The sequence below is a fragment of the Antedon mediterranea genome, chromosome 3 (assembly GCF_964355755.1).
Source record: "Antedon mediterranea chromosome 3, ecAntMedi1.1, whole genome shotgun sequence".
NCBI classification, from domain to species: domain Eukaryota; kingdom Metazoa; phylum Echinodermata; class Crinoidea; order Comatulida; family Antedonidae; genus Antedon; species Antedon mediterranea.
The window spans coordinates 32,547,525-32,565,114 of NC_092672.1; the positions used below are offsets into that span (position 1 = coordinate 32,547,525).

General features: G+C 33.8%; 1 protein-coding gene across 1 annotated transcript in view; it reads right to left on the minus strand.

The window, feature by feature from the left end:
• The window catches only part of LOC140044313 (rho guanine nucleotide exchange factor 10-like), a 41,898-nt gene extending 33,825 nt beyond the window's left edge, over positions 1 to 8,073 (minus strand). Inside the window, exons 1-4 of the mRNA XM_072088791.1 lie at positions 7,788 to 8,073; positions 5,201 to 5,314; positions 4,787 to 4,929; positions 4,314 to 4,442 (exon numbers count right to left, since the gene is read on the minus strand). Coding sequence (XP_071944892.1) covers positions 4,314 to 4,442; positions 4,787 to 4,929; positions 5,201 to 5,314; positions 7,788 to 8,073 — 672 coding nt within the window. The remainder of the gene's footprint in view (positions 1 to 4,313; positions 4,443 to 4,786; positions 4,930 to 5,200; positions 5,315 to 7,787) is intronic.
• Between the last annotated feature and the right edge of the window lie 9,517 nt (positions 8,074 to 17,590).

A 17,590-nucleotide genomic window follows, 5' to 3' on the forward strand; every position in this document is an offset into this window, starting at 1 on the left:
CTTAGTATAGGCCTATATTCTATATTTACATTTGCTTCTTATAGGTGAAAAAAACCAATATTTAATAAAGACACTACTGAAGAATTGATAGCTTTATTGTATTTTGTTGTAAGGGTTTTCTTAATTTAGATTATGTAAATTTTGATTGCTTTTTTATCTCTTAAAGCCATGTTAGTTAATAAGGACAAAATTAATTGGACTACGAAATGCACACAGTAATAGAATTCAAATCTAAAAGATTGCTGCATGTACAACTCCTTCACCTTTCCGACCTTGCCCAAACTAATTTACTGTAATTTCTCGGAATATGCCTTAAAACAAATTACAGTATTCCATCATAATATTTTTTATTAAACAATAATAATAGCCAGGCAATTATTGGAATATAATGATAATGCATTTTATTGCCTGGTGGTATAAAAAATCACTCCCTCAGTTTTGTCATACTCATTGTATGGAGTACACAAATGACAATGCTCTCATTGGTTTAAAATAACCAAAGAAAATTTTAATTGTCAAGATATGTTTTATGTAAATAAAAGTAAAATAAAACGAATAAATAAAAAACTAAGCGAAACGGCATTGGTATGTATCAATACCATATAGAATGCCTGCTTTAAACGGACGTGGGACAATTAATTAATAATGTAATTTTTAAATGTATTTTTTTAGCAATAGCAATTTGAATTTTATGCATTTTGGATGCATTTCCTTTATTTTTACCTTCTTAGTTTAATTGTTTTGTATTTGTTGTCTTGTTTTGCCTTGAATATGCTTGGTCCTCCAAGCTGTTACCTGGGATGTTTGTTTATTTTAAATAAAGGATGATTTTACATTTTTTGGTTTTGAATTAAAACAGATGAGTTTATATTATAACTTTATAAGGAAAAACCTTGAATAGGCTATCAATCAGAGAGCTACCCATTATTCAAACTGTCTAGAATTGAAATAAAATGTTTAAAATTTATAACATATAATTTTAATGTCTGAAGAGTGATTAAATACCCCATCAGTACTTATCAGTGTTCCATTAAGCCTGACGTATAATTGTGACTACTACTAAGTACTATGTAACCCTAAATCTGTGTGTTCCCAATACGAAAATCAATCAATTTTATGAAAAAACTATTTTTGCTTTTGAATTGAACATAAAATGTGTATCCCAGTGAGTACTTTGTTTTTAATAAATAAAAATAAATTGTTATTGTAATTATTATTTTTTTACTCTGAACAGCGTATGTTATTATGTTAATATTTATTTATACTGGGTAACCTCTTCAGTCAATTAGATTGGTCTCCCAGAGGGCCCAGTTATGATCATGATCATGTGGCTGTGATGTATTATTATAACGGGGTAACCCCCTACTCGTCTCGAAAGATGAACAGTACTATGTTCTTTACAGTGCACACTGGACCTATGGTCTATAGTCCTTATTTGAGAAGAGTCGTTCTACCACCAGAACCATACATATTACGGTTCTACTGTTCTAACCGCTCAGCCACTCACTCACATCATGCATATGGTTGCTATGTAGCAAATTATACAATGTGTGTTTATGCACAAACAGTTTGACATATGCTTCAATATTGTGGATTAAAAGATAAAATATGTATTTTATCTTCACATCAAACCATTACAGTTATGTAATAATTGGGACAAACATATTTTAGTATATTTATTTAATAAAGGTATAGTAATAAAAGGAAACGGCAAACCATAATGACATCACTAAGATTTCCTCATGTTTTGTATGCGAAAGGTTAAACAAATTTCCGGAAAAAAATGTGTAATTATATTTCATCTTCAAGCAGAATGGTGTTGGATAGAACAACAACTTTTATGTACAAACTCTATCAACATTATACCATAGACGAATAATTTGGATTATTTCTTAAGCTCTCACTATCAAACTAGTTTGAAAAAAAAGTGTGAAGTGCCCAAATATGGTAGTGATATGCCCAAATATGGTAGTGATGACATCATCATCATGTCCATATATGAGCACATTGTCACATAAAGTTTGATAGTGTAGACAGAGCTTAAGATATTTTTTGATCAAGATTTTAAGAGAGTAATTATTATACAATCATTATGATAATTGATTAACTACTGCAAAGTAGATTGGAACAAATTTTCATGTCAATGGAGCTGGAGACTACAAAAAAGTTCCTTAAAATAAAAATGGATTTTTTTTTCCAAAATCTGGCTTACAAAAATAGATTAAAAGTAGAATAAGACGTTTGATGACGATTAAAAACGTAGAAATTCGCGAATGACATAAACTATGTCTCTCAGTATTGCCTACAGCTAGAACGTGTTCTGTCAATCGTGCTCTACTTTCGCAATGATTGAACGTAGATTATCTATTATTATCACAGTTATAAACTTTTCGTTTTTACTGTACGAACAAGTATAGTCCCATGAGAAATTTGGCAAAAAATTAAGGATATAGAATTTTATATTATACAGTAGCTAATTGAACATACATAAAAATACAACATTAAAAAAAAAAACATTTTAAACAATTATATTTGGATATATATACAGTTCTGTAGTCAGTGTACTGTACTGTATAATTATTATTTTTTTTTTAAATTAAATTGTTTTTACTTTTATTATATTTTATCATTTACATTTTTTTAAACATTATTTATGGTTCGCTACTCTGATATTTATTTATTTGGCAAAAGTTTATCTTATCTTAAGATGTAAAACTGAGATGCGAACTGATTATGCATTTACTGAGAAATCAACTTTTTCTACTATTAATTTTTAAAGTATGATGTTAAAATGTTGTTTTCAACCAAATGCTTATATTTAATACAAAAAGCCTATTATCATTACAATGGATTTCTTTGATATACAAGTATTACCTACAGGCAAACCACTTAAGGACAAACAGCAAAGGTTACTTTAAATTCTCCTAAATATATGAAAGGTCACATGATCTTCAATTATTAAACATCAAATAAGATTTTAAATAAGTAACCATCTCTGACAAGCAAATGTCGTTTATCTTTAATGTGATTAAGAGTCAAAATTTGAAAACGTTTAGAAAGTTTGTATCTTAAAATGGAGTATTGAATAGATTATAAATTTGCCGAAGCTGTCGGGAGAAAGTGGTGGTTTAGAGGTATTAGCAGTGAAAAGAAATCTAGAGGTTATGTGTTCAAATCCCACACACAGTCTATAAATAAGTGAAAATTAAAAACAATGTAGTATTAAAAAATGGTTTTGCTCTCAGGATAAAGGAATGGAGGTTATGGGTTCAAGTCCCACTTCCATAACATACAGTATACCTTCATCATCATCATTACTATGAATTTTCAACTAACTGCAGGGTGAAGGCCTCTCCAAGTTGGCACTCTTTAAGCTTTCTATTTTGAGCTGTTTTCATCCACGTTATATCAATTTTTCAGTTCATCAAATATTAAGCAAAAAATGGAAAGCATTCTGGTATCAAAACATTCTTTGCCATGAGTAAATTTAAATTTGGAAATGTTTTTTGATTAAGAGTTGAGGCAGAGTATTAATAAATATCGCATCAATGCCAAGTTATACTTATTTAACTGTCATCCTCTTGAATATTTTACGTTACTTCATTTTTATATCTTTTATTTGACCTTCAAAATGGTTTAATGATAAGAAATGTCAAAGGTATCGATATGTTCAAATTGATTACCATCCTCATCGGTCATTGACGACAAAAATTGATTATCATCCTCATCGGTCATTGACGACAAAAATTGATTATCATCCTCATCGGTCATTGACGAAAAAAATTCCTGCTAGTTTAAAGCATTATACTAATTGGAATGGGAATTATTTTAAAAATGTAAATATGAAATTGTAAATGTATGTTTTCAAATGTTTAGTGATGACCAATGAACTGTGACAAAAATGAGCTGAACAAATAATAATTAATATTGCATTTTTCAAAAAGTTTCTAATACCACATTAGCAGAACCAATAAGACATGTATTGTATATTCCCATATATCAAAATAATTTTCTAATCTCAAATTTAGTAGAAGCAACGAGGAATGTATATTCCCAAATAGGAGTTTCAAATCTTATGAGCAAAACCTATGAGAATCGTATTCTCATTAACCAAAAAGTTTCTAATCAACAAGTTAACCAATCAAATAGCAATATGCATTTTATCAAAGTAGTTTCTAATCAACAAGTTAACCAAACAAATAACAATATGAATTTTAACAAGTTAAAAAAGATTATACAGTATGCGTTTTACCAAAGTAGTTTCTAATCCCATGTGAGCAGAAAGTAATACAAAGCAATTTTTTTATAATTACCTTCGTTTCTTCACGGGTTTCTCTCTTATCAACTCCATACATGGCACGCATAGATGTACGTCGCAGAGATTGAGATCTGTTGGATTGTCTTGGTGACTCCGGTTCTGGCTGATCAACGTGACTGTGAACCTATCGTTAAAAAGATAATAAAATACTGAAAAATTTGTATTCTGATAGGCCAGTAAATTGGGCAAGTAAAATACATACCATGTCATTATCATCATTATCGTCCGAGAAGGAATTCCATTCATGAGCTCCAAGAGGAGTCAGATTCATCCACCATTGGCACCTCTTCTTGTGAGAATGTGGGGCAGTAAATTGGGCAAGTGATATACATACCATGTCATTATCATCACTATCATCAGAGAAGGAATCCCATTCATTTGAGCTCCAAGAGGAGTCAGATTCATTCACCATTGGCACCTCATCTTGTGAGAAAGTGGGCTAGTAAATTGGGCAAGTGATATACATACCATGTCATTATCATCACTATCATCAGAGAAGGAATCCCATTCATTTGAGCTCCAAGAGCAGTCAGATTCATCCACCATTGGCACCTCTTCTTCGTCTTGCAGCATCAGGTCTTCATACAACCAATCATCATCAATGAAGATACCTAAAAAAACAGCAGTATGATCTAGCTTTAGTGCTCAATGATTGTATTCATTTAGTCGTTTCATTCACTTTATTGCAATCTGCTAATTGAAGATACAATAAGTACAAAAATAAAAGATGAATTTAAAAACATTTAAGTTCATTCAAAAATAGACACAAAAATAACAATCAGGTAAATATAATTTATGAAGGTGGATGGAATATTAAAAATATAAATATATAATTATTGGATCTGATAAAACCAAAGCAGACAAACAATAGGGAAATCATACCTTGGGCGTCTTCATCGACATCGACATCGTCATAAATATCACCATCATCACAATTTAAAGTATCAAACCTTTCAGCTAAGACAGTAGAGTTGGAAGGAATATAACCAAATCCACCTACAAAATAATGAAAATAAACCATTTTTAGTCTCATGTTTCCATTTCAACTTATAAGTGGCAGAGCAGTTTAGTATTGTTAATAAAGAGCATTGCATCTGGACTGAATCGCTTCAGATAGTCCCAGAAGGTTTGAGAAATAATTGCACTCATTTATTTAATGAAGCATATAACACATTACATTATTCTGATGTCTTATGAGAGGCTACACGCAACACTAAACCAGGTTGCAGGCATCATTAGTTGTCTGCAGACATCATTAAGACTACAGGGTCTATTATGGATCCAGGCACCATTACAGCTACAGGCACCATTAGGGATTAATACATAACACTATTAAAGAGATCCATGCACCAATAGGGGCTGAAGCCAACAGGGTTTGAGGCACTAGGGATTGTATGCACCACTAAAGCTCTGTCTACACTAGGGAGGTTTCGCAACCTTACGAATACGATAACGAAAACGGATACGTCATACATTTGTGAAACTTTTGAGCTGATCCCCATTTCATATTCGTAAAGCGTATTCGTGTTGACGAATATCACCAGTCATATTCGTAACTACAAAACGAGTATAGTTTTTGATCTATTTTGCACATTTTTCATTTGAATTAGGAAAGATTCATGATTATAATATAATTATATATTTATTGAAAGTAATTTACTGAAGTAATTTACTAAAATTCCAGGTCAATTTAGATAAATAGCAGTTTTTAAAGTCCTCACTCGCTTTGATGTTACGCTAGGCCTAGGCAGCCAAGCACCAAGCTACACGTACCTGCGCTTCGCTCAAATTTACCGCAGTCATATTTTGGACGCGCCTCAATATTTCGTTGCCATGCGAAACAGATTTTTTTATGGCGTACGAAAACGAATACGTGTCTGTGACGTATCCGTTTTCGTTATCGTATTCGTAAGGTTGCGAAACCTCCATACTATCAAACTAGTCTGACAAAAAGTGCCCAAATATAGTAGTGATTTTCCCAAATATGGTAGTAATATGACATCATCATGTCCATATATGGGCACATCATATATTGTGACATAAAGTTTGATAGTGTAGACAAGGCTTAAGAGATTCAAGACATATACAGTAATAGTTGTCAATTGAGGTCCTACAGTAGGTTGTTTGTCCCAAAACTATTAGTACAATATTATCAAATGCATTATGGTTATGGATTGCATGTAAGTTTGTTTTTGTATTTCAGTTTCAGTTTCATTAATATAAAACACCTTTGTCATGTATTATATATTCTACCAGTCTCTTAAGCATTAATAAGGCTAGATATTGATTTTAGTATGCGGTGTTGTATCGAGTGAAAATACAAGGAAAATTAATCGATGTTGAAAATAAATCTGTCCGACTGAAGTCTCTAATTTCATAATCTTAAATGATAATGAATATTCATGTATTTTGGTGTTAAATATTAAAATGAAAGATTAAAAAGATACACTTCACTATGCATATTATCGTTCATTTCATGAATATTCATTATTGTCTTGAATATTCATTATTTATGGTGTTGAACATCAAAATAAAGAATTCAAACAGTACACTTCACTTTAATTTAGTAATTAATAATGATTTGAAGCATTCAAAAATAAAATGATTTTACCATGACTATTATTATTATTACATAATAGAAAATAATGCTTAAAAAAGCTTTTAAGCGTTATTTTTCTATTATGTATTTACAGTAAACATACTGTACCCTCATTAATTATTATCATTACTGTAGTATTATTATGTGTTGTGCAGATTATTTAGGCTCAATTTACAGTAGTTACTAACCCAGTTTACAAAATACATCTAATATAATTCAGGACTAATAAACCGAACCTTTGTTGGCTATTAACATTTGTTGCACAATAGAACATAAAATGAACGCATGATTCATTCATACAACATGGTAATAAAGGAACGCATAATGTTTTACACTTTTGAAATATTGTGTGACCAATCAGGTGCAAGGATGTTGTTATTTACTTGACTACAAACATTTCCTTCTGTTATTCATCAGCATGATTATAGCGTTCAAATCCAATTTTCTTCATTGCTCACTGAACCACAGTAGAGTCCAAGCCCTGGATTGTTACATGAGGTTCTTTTTATGGGACTGAGGAAGAAGGAGACAATTGAAGAACTACCTACCGTAGGAGGAGATGGCTACAGAAGAAAAGATCATTTTAGGCCTTTGTGTAGATGAAATTTCCCTGCTAGCTAGGTACTGTACCATTAGGCAAAAAAAGTTTGGCATGGTAGCTGCTAGTTTGCCTTTTCAAACTAGCAGCAAAATTGCTCCTACTGTACGAACCCCCATGGTTAATGGGCTTCTAGTCCACTACTGTATGTATTACATGGCGCCTGTAAGGTTTAAAAACAAGCATCATATGTGATACATAATGTGACACTGTATTACAGAATTTGCCTATGGACAGATAGCACTTCTGCCTTGTCAAAAAAGAAAACTTACCAACGTATTGTTCATTTTCACACCATTTTATGGATGATTCAGATGAGTTGTCCGATGACCTTGAGAATTGGCCCGTACCTGTCCTATAATTCTCACCCATCATCTGCGGACTACTACGTCTTCCACCACCTTCCTGAAATATTTGATGCTTTTCCAAATGATTCACCAACGACGCCACACGATGCGGCTGATCGTGGAAACTTGCTTCCGGCTCTATCCCCGCATCCATTTGATCGATCAACGATCTTTGGGAATCGTCCGTTTGGAATCCACTTATGTTATACATAGTGTCTGTGTTCACGGTAGAGTTATTGTTTTTATTGCAATTGCCGGATAAATTGTTTTTCTTTCTTGTAGCCATTATATTATCTCCTAAATACTCGTTCGGTTCAACATATTCACCTTCGAGGTCAATGAGGTCATGCTCACAAGGCGTTATAAGGGATGTTGGACGTTGCAAGTTACCATGTGTTCTTGATGTTTTTCGGTGGTCCTACAAATATAAACAAGAAAACAGTTTGTAACATACGAATGAAATATTTCTCTCAAACTACATGTTTAAGAGAGCCAGTCACTAAAAATCAAACATTAGGTGGCAAGGGTCAAAATTTCGAATTGGCTCATATTTTGCACATTGGTAGACCTTGATGTAAGTAAACCTGATGTGTAGATTGTTTGGTAAAATATTGCTTAGTTTTCGAGAAAATCGAAAAATAACGATTTTCGGCCAATTTTGTTAATTTTTGGTGTATAATTTACATTAATTTTAACAGCCCCTTGAAGCCAAACGTAGCAACCTAGCGTTTTAATATTTTACACTTACGTTAACTAGCATCTTGACAATAATTTAGTAAAGTTTCAAAAAATGTTATGAAATTTTAAGATTTTGACTAATTAATTACTAATTAGCATATATAAAACTCTTAAAAAGTAGGGTAAAAACAGACGCGTTTTTTTTCATGTGCGACGAATTTTTTTTAAATAAAAAAGTCATCAATCTAAAGTTTAGATACTAATATTTATGAGTCAAGTAAAAAAAAATTGGGGAAACTATTTTCCGCTCCGCGCCAGAGCCACAAAGTTGTAAGAAATTCAAAGATTTTATCTGTCGGCAAGATCAATCAGATGTACCTATTGTTCTCTATTTAGCAATCCAAGTGGCTTTAAGCCAAACTTTTATTATGAGAAACAAACTTGAAAGATAAATTTTGAATTAAGTTGTAATTTAAACACAAACTAAAAATACGTTTCTGGTAAAATTTCAATTACTAACCAATACGAAATTAAGCAATTAACTAAAAATCACTCGCTTATTCTTTGTCAAACCACATTATTATAAATTATTCCATCCTCTCATAGTTTATAGGATAAAACTGAAAAACAAATTTCTTTTAACTTGTTATCGTTTTCCTGTTTGTCGAACCTGGTCGAACTTACTCAACCAGAATGTTTCAAAACATTAACCACAGTAGACAAAACACTTTACTGCGTATATTCGATAGATAACGATATCTTCATTGACGTTGACAACGGAACTGATTTGTTATCCATTTTAGTTTATGTTTTACAATGTAAAGACGTGTTGAAAATAATTCTTATATATAAGAAAACAAACAAAATGGAGATTTCATGTTCTTTTAAATCGGTTGTCGGCGAAGCTTGTGGATTCGATAGAAAAGACCGCAAACAGAGCACTGAAGTCCTACCTTTACAAGCATGCCAGAAGGAAATCTCTGCACACAGATACATGTTTAGGTTTACGGGCATCGATAGTGAGTGGTACTATTTGTGCAGCAGGAAAATGGAAAGGCGTGAGTCACATCAACAACATAGAGTATGGAAGCAGGTCCATGAAGGTGTGGATGGCGTGTATGCTATTGGTGCAGGACAAAATCTACTTTTGAGTAAATTCTGTGTGCCCTTGAAGCTACCCAATTCAATTCATAACCAAGATACAACGTCTGATCAAAATAATTCAAGTATCATTTATTGCAGTAAAAGCAAGAATATAATAAGCCAAGACATCTCATGAAGAACAAGCGGATATAAACGACGACGACCAAATAGAAAGTGAAGAAAGTCCTGGCACCCCCAGCAAACTGTTCTTTTGTCACGAACAAGGTTGCATTAGGTCATATCAGAGGTACTCTTCCCTAGAGAAACACTTAGATTATGAAAATCACAAGAACGCACTAGAACATGAAACACTTTATGACAGGGCAATGAAATTATACGCAACACAACTAGGAGAGAGGGTACTTCTAAAAATCCAGAACCAACAAGAACCAACGATTTGCCAGGGTTTGACATTGGCCCCAAACTGCAAATGGACTGGGCGTTAAAGTCCTCTGCAAAAACACCCGATTTTCTGTACCACAGAAAACCTACCTTATTGATGTTTCTGACGCTGGAGAGCAGACGGGACAGAAAGCTGATCCATGTGATGTCTCACGAGAGATGAGATCGGGGCCAGGCACAGCGATGGTTCACATCTATTTAGCAAGACTGAATTTTTAACAGCACAGCAGATTGCAAGTTTTTTCTCACACTTGGCTAAAAAAAGGAGGACAGATGCAGTCGTTCATGATGATGATGATGACGAAGATGATGGTGACAAAGTCGAAGAAAATGGAGATGATTCAAAAACGGAAAAGGAAAGAGAAATTCAACTTTTGTCGCAAACCGTACTGGACACAATAGGCTTGCAGCATCCAATAATGTTTGAAATGCATAATATTTGTGAACTGAAAGCTCAAGAAAAACTCTCCAGATTCTCTTTGCCAATGTTGCAAGAAATGTGTACTTCTCTTGAACTTGATACCACAGATATAACCATAAAGCGCAAGAAGCCATACATTGATTTGCTGGGAAAGCTGGTTTCCGTGTGCAGTTGCTCGATTGATTAAGGTAGCAATGAATTCTTTAAAATAACAATTTAATATGTGGGACGATTCTGTTGTCTAAATTGTTAGTATTTAAAGTCGCGTTCTGTAAATTTTTAATAAAGCGAAGGGCTGAAACAATGGTTTACAAGTTTACAAACAATAATTTATTGTTTAGGCTACGAATTATTAGGAAATTTCGCACGAGCACATGAACGTTATCGGATGTCACCATTCTACTCATTTGCATAACAACAGAGTTCAGTGAACATTTGCATTAACGTACTTGCTCGTTTTGAATTCGCGCTTCGACGGGAAGTGTAGAACGCAAAGCATGTGTAGCGCACGCAATATACGCCACACGTATTAAAACAAATCATGGAATACCTTGGGTTTATAGAGACTAAGCCTAGCCTAGCCATGATATTTAATCATGTTTTGGTTAACGTTTTCATTTACGCTATTTTTCAGAAATAAGGTTCTCGACGCACGTAACTAAAGTTTTTCGTAATGCTTGCGCACGCACAGCAAGTTGTTTACAAAGTGGGCGGAGCTTGGAAAATAGCGTTAACGTGCTCGTGCAAATACTCCCTATATGAGAAGATAAGAACATTATGTTATATAGCCTGTTTTCCACTAGGCGAAATTATTCGCGCAAATAAAACATTTTAGCGTATACGCACACGTCAAATGGAACACTTTGTTGATAAAAATAAACTGCGCATGCGCGCGTATAGTGCAAAAAATAATAATATTATTATTATTATATTATAATAATAATAAGAATAAATTCACCTAGTGGAAAACATAACAGGTGATGAAGCTAAGCGCGTTATAATGTTGAGGTTAGATAGTAATTGCTTAATTTCATGGGTTAGTCGTTTAAATTTGACTAGAAATTTATTTTTAGATGTTTTTATATTAAAACGTAATTCCAAATTATTTAGGACCTTTCAGTTTACTTTAAAGTTTGTTTCTCGTAGTAAAATTTACCTTAAATCTGTAAATAGAGAACAATAGGTACATCTGATTGATCTTGCCGACAGATGAAATCTTAGAAATTCTTACAACTTTGTGGCTCTGGCGCGGAGCGGAAAATAGTTTCCCCAAATTTTTTTAACTTGATTCATAAATATTAGTATCTAAACAGTAGATTGACTATTTTTTTATTTAAAAAAAATTCGTCGCACATGAAAAAAAAAGCGTTTGTTTTTACCCTACTTTTTAAGAGTTTTATATATGCTAATTAGTAATTAATTAGTCAAAATCTTAAAATTTCATCAAATTTTTTGAAACTTTACTAAATTATTGTCAAGATGCTAGTTAACGTAAGTGTAAAATATTAAAACGCTAGGTTGCTACATTTAGCTTCCAGAGGCTGTTAAACTTAATGTAAATTATACACCAAAAATTAACAAAATTGGCCGAAAATCGTTATTTTTCGATTTTCTCGAAAACTAAGCGATATTTTACCAAACAAACTACACATCAGGTTTACTTACATCAAGGTCTACCAATGTGCAAAATATGAGCCAATTCGAAATTTTGACCCTTGCCACTAAATTACAAATATGTCTGATTTTTGGTGACAAGCACTCTTAAATACTCAATAGTTGCGTAGTCTAGTAGTAAGTGTGTTATGAAAACGAAGGGTTCATTTTGATGTTGGGTTTGTATTATTTCGCTACTTTGAAAAGGGCACTTTCAGGAAAAAGGGGTTCTTTAGAACCCTACGAACACACTGGCTACCAGCTTGTAGATATGTGTATAGTACACTGTAAAGCTCTGTCTACACTATGTGAAAAAAAAAATGTGATGTGCCCATATATGGACACGATGATGTCATATCACTACCATATTTGGGCACATCACACTTTTTTGTCAGAAGTTTGATAGTGTAGATAGAGCTTAAAGACATAGATTTGAACTTTTCATCAGTTTTGTTACATGATAAACGGTAATTATTAAAAGACAGGAAATGCTACAAGATAGGATTAATCATCTGAAAAAAATAGATATATACCAGAGAGCCTTCCTTTGGGACGGACAGGCACACTGACAAGACACTTACAAAAGGAAGTGATTTTAGAAAAAAAAAATATTATTAGCACTCCTAAATTCTTAATAATACAGTAGTATATTAAAAAGTATATATTTAAAATAAGGAATAACAATTATTCTTTAAAAAGTTTAATTTAACCATTTTTTTAAAATTTTTTACAGGATACTAAAAGTCACCTACTGTATACAAGATTTGAACTTATAAGAGTATGCCCGACCATTACGCCACTGGCTTTTTATGGTTTGCAATGATTAAAAGGACCACTTTACGATATTGTTGCTTTGGGCCAATCAATTTTTTTAAAGGAAATTCACAGACAAGATAGTGTATAAACTGGGTCAATATTTAGTGCATAATTCTACTACACAAAATTTAATATAAGAAACCGTGTACAGTAGACGCCTACTCTGTTGCAATAGCTCCCTACAATACATTCCAAACCACTTAATTTTAACAGAGATATTTTAAACACATTCCATCCAGGTGATATTCTACACATGACTTTAGACTTGACACGGCAATACAAATATACTTACAGTACAATAAAAATGTGTAGTAAAATAGTATTCCTTCAATTAAAGGATGTGTAGGACCAAATGTAAGTTTGTTTTAATACTATTTTATTGCAGTGGGATCATTTTTCAAAATGATCATATTCATATTAAAATAAACATGGTACTGTATGGTCATAGAGAATAACTAACTATTTCTCCATGGAATTGTCAAGCCTGAAAAATATTTTTTTAAACAGAGGTGGCTCGAAAATCAGGGGAGAAGGAGATGATGCTGAACAAGTATCTATACACTTTTTTTTCAGCCTTACAGTAAATATTTTATTTTTACAACATGACTATTAATTACTTGTTGCAGGGTTCATGAACAACTAAATATTTATTTAGAGTGTGATGAGTAGTTTCATTTAATATTTCTCGTAAGAGTATACATAGGAAATATTGTCCTCAGGGGACAGGCAATAAAAGCTATCTCCTTAATTATGATTTGCTCATTATAAATTTACATTTAATGAATTTAATCAGTACTTCTCATACATCAAAGTTTAGTGATGATAAACTGACTCAACTGTATACATAATATAGTCATGTGAACTTAATAAAATTACCACCAATATAATAGTTACAGTCATGTGAACATTATACAGTTTTTATCACCACACTTTTTAATTAAATCAACTAAGCAATTTTCATCACTTTTTAGCACATACCTTCTCAAAATTCCAATAATCTATACGTACCTTAATAATAATATCGAAATAATTAGAAAATATTATCAGTCAAAATTTCTTGACACCATAAATGATCATTAATGGTTTGCAATCAGTAAAGTCTGCAGGCATAGACAAGACTGGAATATACAGGTCCACTGTAGTTAGGTAGGAACAAAGGTACAGTACTGTAGGCCTACTGTGGGGACGTAGGTCTATACACAATATATAGTCCAAAGGTAAAAGTCTTGATCTCGGTGATTGATAATTCAAATAACAATTATTATTAGGTAAATACAGAGATAAAAATGTTGTTGGGTAAATATACGTTTTGGTCTGCTGATCTCACTGTAAGCAATTTGTTTACTTTACTGTATGGCCAGATGTCCTATCTAAGTAGGTTGTCTTCACCCCAGATAATTGGTTGGTACTCTTGTAATGGTAAGGGTATAGGGTGGGTGAGGGAGTATAGGGTGGTGGGGTGCTAGGTGGGTGAAGGTATACTGTAGGGTGGGTGAGGATACAAGGTGGGTGAGGATATAGGGTGGATGGGGATATAGGGTGGGTGAGGGTATGTATCAGGTGGATGAGGGTGTATGATGGGTGTGGGTATGTATCAGGTGGATGAGGGTGTAGGGTGGGTGAGGGTATGTATCAGGTGGATGAGGGTGTATGATGGGTGTGGGTATGTATCAGGTGGATGAGGGTGTAGGATGGGTGAGGGTATGTATCAGGTGGATGAGGGTGTAGGATGGGTGAGGGTATGTATCAGGTGGATGAGGGTGTAGGATGGGTGAGGGTATGTATCAGGTGGATGAGGGTGTATGATGAGTGTGGGTATGTACTGTATCAGATGGATGAGGGTGTAGGATGGGTGAGGGTATGTATCAGGTGGATGAGGGTGTATGATGGGTGAGGGTATGTATCAGGTGGATGAGGGTGTAGGATGGGTGTGGGTATGTACTGTATCAGGTGGATGAGAGGGTGTATGATGGGTGAGGGTATGTATCAGGTGGATGAGGGTGTAGGATGGGTGAGGGTATGTATCAGGTGGATGAGGGTGTAGGATGGGTGAGGGTATGTATCAGGTGGATGAGGGTGTAGGATGGGTGTGGGTATGTATCAGGTGGATGAGGGTGTAGGATGGGTGAGGGTATGTATCAGGTGGATGAGGGTGTAGGATGGGTGAGGGTATGTATAGGTGGATGAGGGTGTAGGATGGGTGTGGGTATGTATCAGGTGGATGAGGGTGTAGGATGGGTGAGGGTATGTATCAGGTGGATGAGGGTGTAGGATGGGTGAGGGTATGTATCAGGTGGATGAGGGTGTAGGATGGGTGTGGGTATGTATCAGGTGGATGAGGGTGTAGGATGGGTGAGGGTATGTATCAGGTGGATGAGGGTGTAGGATGGGTGAGGGTATGTATCAGGTGGATGAGGGTGTAGGATGGGTGTGGGGCAGATAGCAAATGATTGGTTTATTGGTGCTCAAACACTTTTTCCCAGTTCTACAGTACACACACATTGATTGGATAATAAAGAAGTGCAAGGCAGCAAGGCATGTGATGCAGGAAGACAAATTATGTGAGGCATCTTATCATAAACAAAAGTAGGCCTAAAATGCTATCTGTTACCTACAACAGTATCATCCTAAAGCTCTGTCTACACTATCAAATTACTTTAACAAAAAATATGATGTGCCCAAGTACTGTATGTTAGTGATATGCCCAAATAGGGTAGTGATATGACAATCATCATCATGTTCAAATATGAGCAAACTTTTCTTGTCACATAAAGTTTGATAGTGTAGATAGAGCTTAATACACTCGTCAAACAGCCAACTACTTACCTAGGATACAGTACATTAGTCATATCAATTTCAAAATATAAAGTTCCAAGTCTTTAATTTTAATGAAAATATTCTGAAATGAAGAACTCACAGCAATCCTATCATATTAACCTTTAGATTAGACACAATCAGTCGTAAAACTTTCCGATGAAAACCCTCGAGATCCGTTTGTGAATGCGCGACAATAAATCTAAACTTAGAGCTATATATTCATTAATACGTAAGTGGTTTTCTGTTAATTGAGTGGTCGGTTGAGAGAATAAGAGAATGTAACATATATGATGCCCTACATATTGCACCTAACAGGCTGTTAAAGGGATTGAAATGGCCACATGTTTAACACATCATTTCTAGTGTTGTAAACAACTTATATTATTGATTATATCAGTAGTCCCCCTGAATAGTGGTAATTAGACATGGTGTTTCTCCTTGTTTGTTAAACAGGAAAGTGTACCTTAAAAGGGGCGCACCCTAATTATGGATGTTGCAAAGGATGTCTTCTACTGTATATTATGGGGGTTTTGTTTTATCTTTCGTGGGTGTAGCCCACTTTTATTCATTCTTTCATTCAGTGACAAAAATATAAAGAATTTAAAAAAATGTTTTAAAAAACAACATGTGTTTATAACATGGAAAGTGTACCTTGAAAGTGGCGCACCCTAAATAGGGATGTCTTAAAGAAGGTGTCCTACTTTATGTTATAGTTTTTTTATATCTTTCGTATGTGTAGCCCACTTTTATTCATTCTTTCATTCAGTGACAAAGATATAAAGAATTTAAAAAAAATTGTTTATAACGTATACATGTGTTTACAGTATAACATGTATAAACTATATATTATAGTTTGTGAAAAAGTGCATTGTTATAACATATTTCCATTAACATTATCAATATGTTCTAGTATAATTATCAATGTCAATATGCATCAGTCAATCTCTCAGTCAAGTTACCGTGTACTACTAGATTAATCACATCCTAAAAGGTACATCACATATGCTTCGATGGATGATGAGTAAAATTAATCAAGAGCAATCACCGAGAAAGAGATGTGGACTGACTGGATGCAACATCAGGTGATTCTTATCACTAGGTAATGGTGTGTAGCGTGATGTGTGAAATAAAAAAAAAAGGGGGAGGAGGGGAGTGGTGAAATACTTTATTATTATTCTTTATTAAAAGATTCAGCAAGAGGTAGAATACAAAAACATCTAGCTATCTACACGTACAGCTATATTATCATTCACTAGTATTAACTGATCCTGTGCTTTATTGTATACCTTTCTGATAGGTTTATCCTGGTTGAAGAATAGACTAGTCCATGTGACACAGGACTGGGAAACCATAACAGTCAGGGGAAAAATGGCAAAACTCTTCCTACTTTCTACTTGGAGTTTTATCAGTATAATCTAATTAATAATATTGTTTTGACAACTTTTGCAACATGACCACAATGCTGATGGTGCCATTTTCCCCTTAACTGATAAACCTTTACTGTAGCCCAAATAGGTTATAAAATAAACTACAGTGTGGACTCAATGTAATCACAGCTCAAATGATTCATTGCTCTCTAGCCTTCTAATGTTAACTCTCTGTCCTAACCTAGCCCTTCGGAAATTTGGTCAAGATCACATGCCTGTAGTGCCAACTGAAACCTTGGCTCAGTTTCTAGAAAGAAAATATACTACTACAACAAAAATATCAATCTATTTTTTCTGTTTGTGAAGTGAACTGTGATTTAACAATGTTGTAGTTAACAACTGTATTGTTGACGATGTAAACACAGACATAC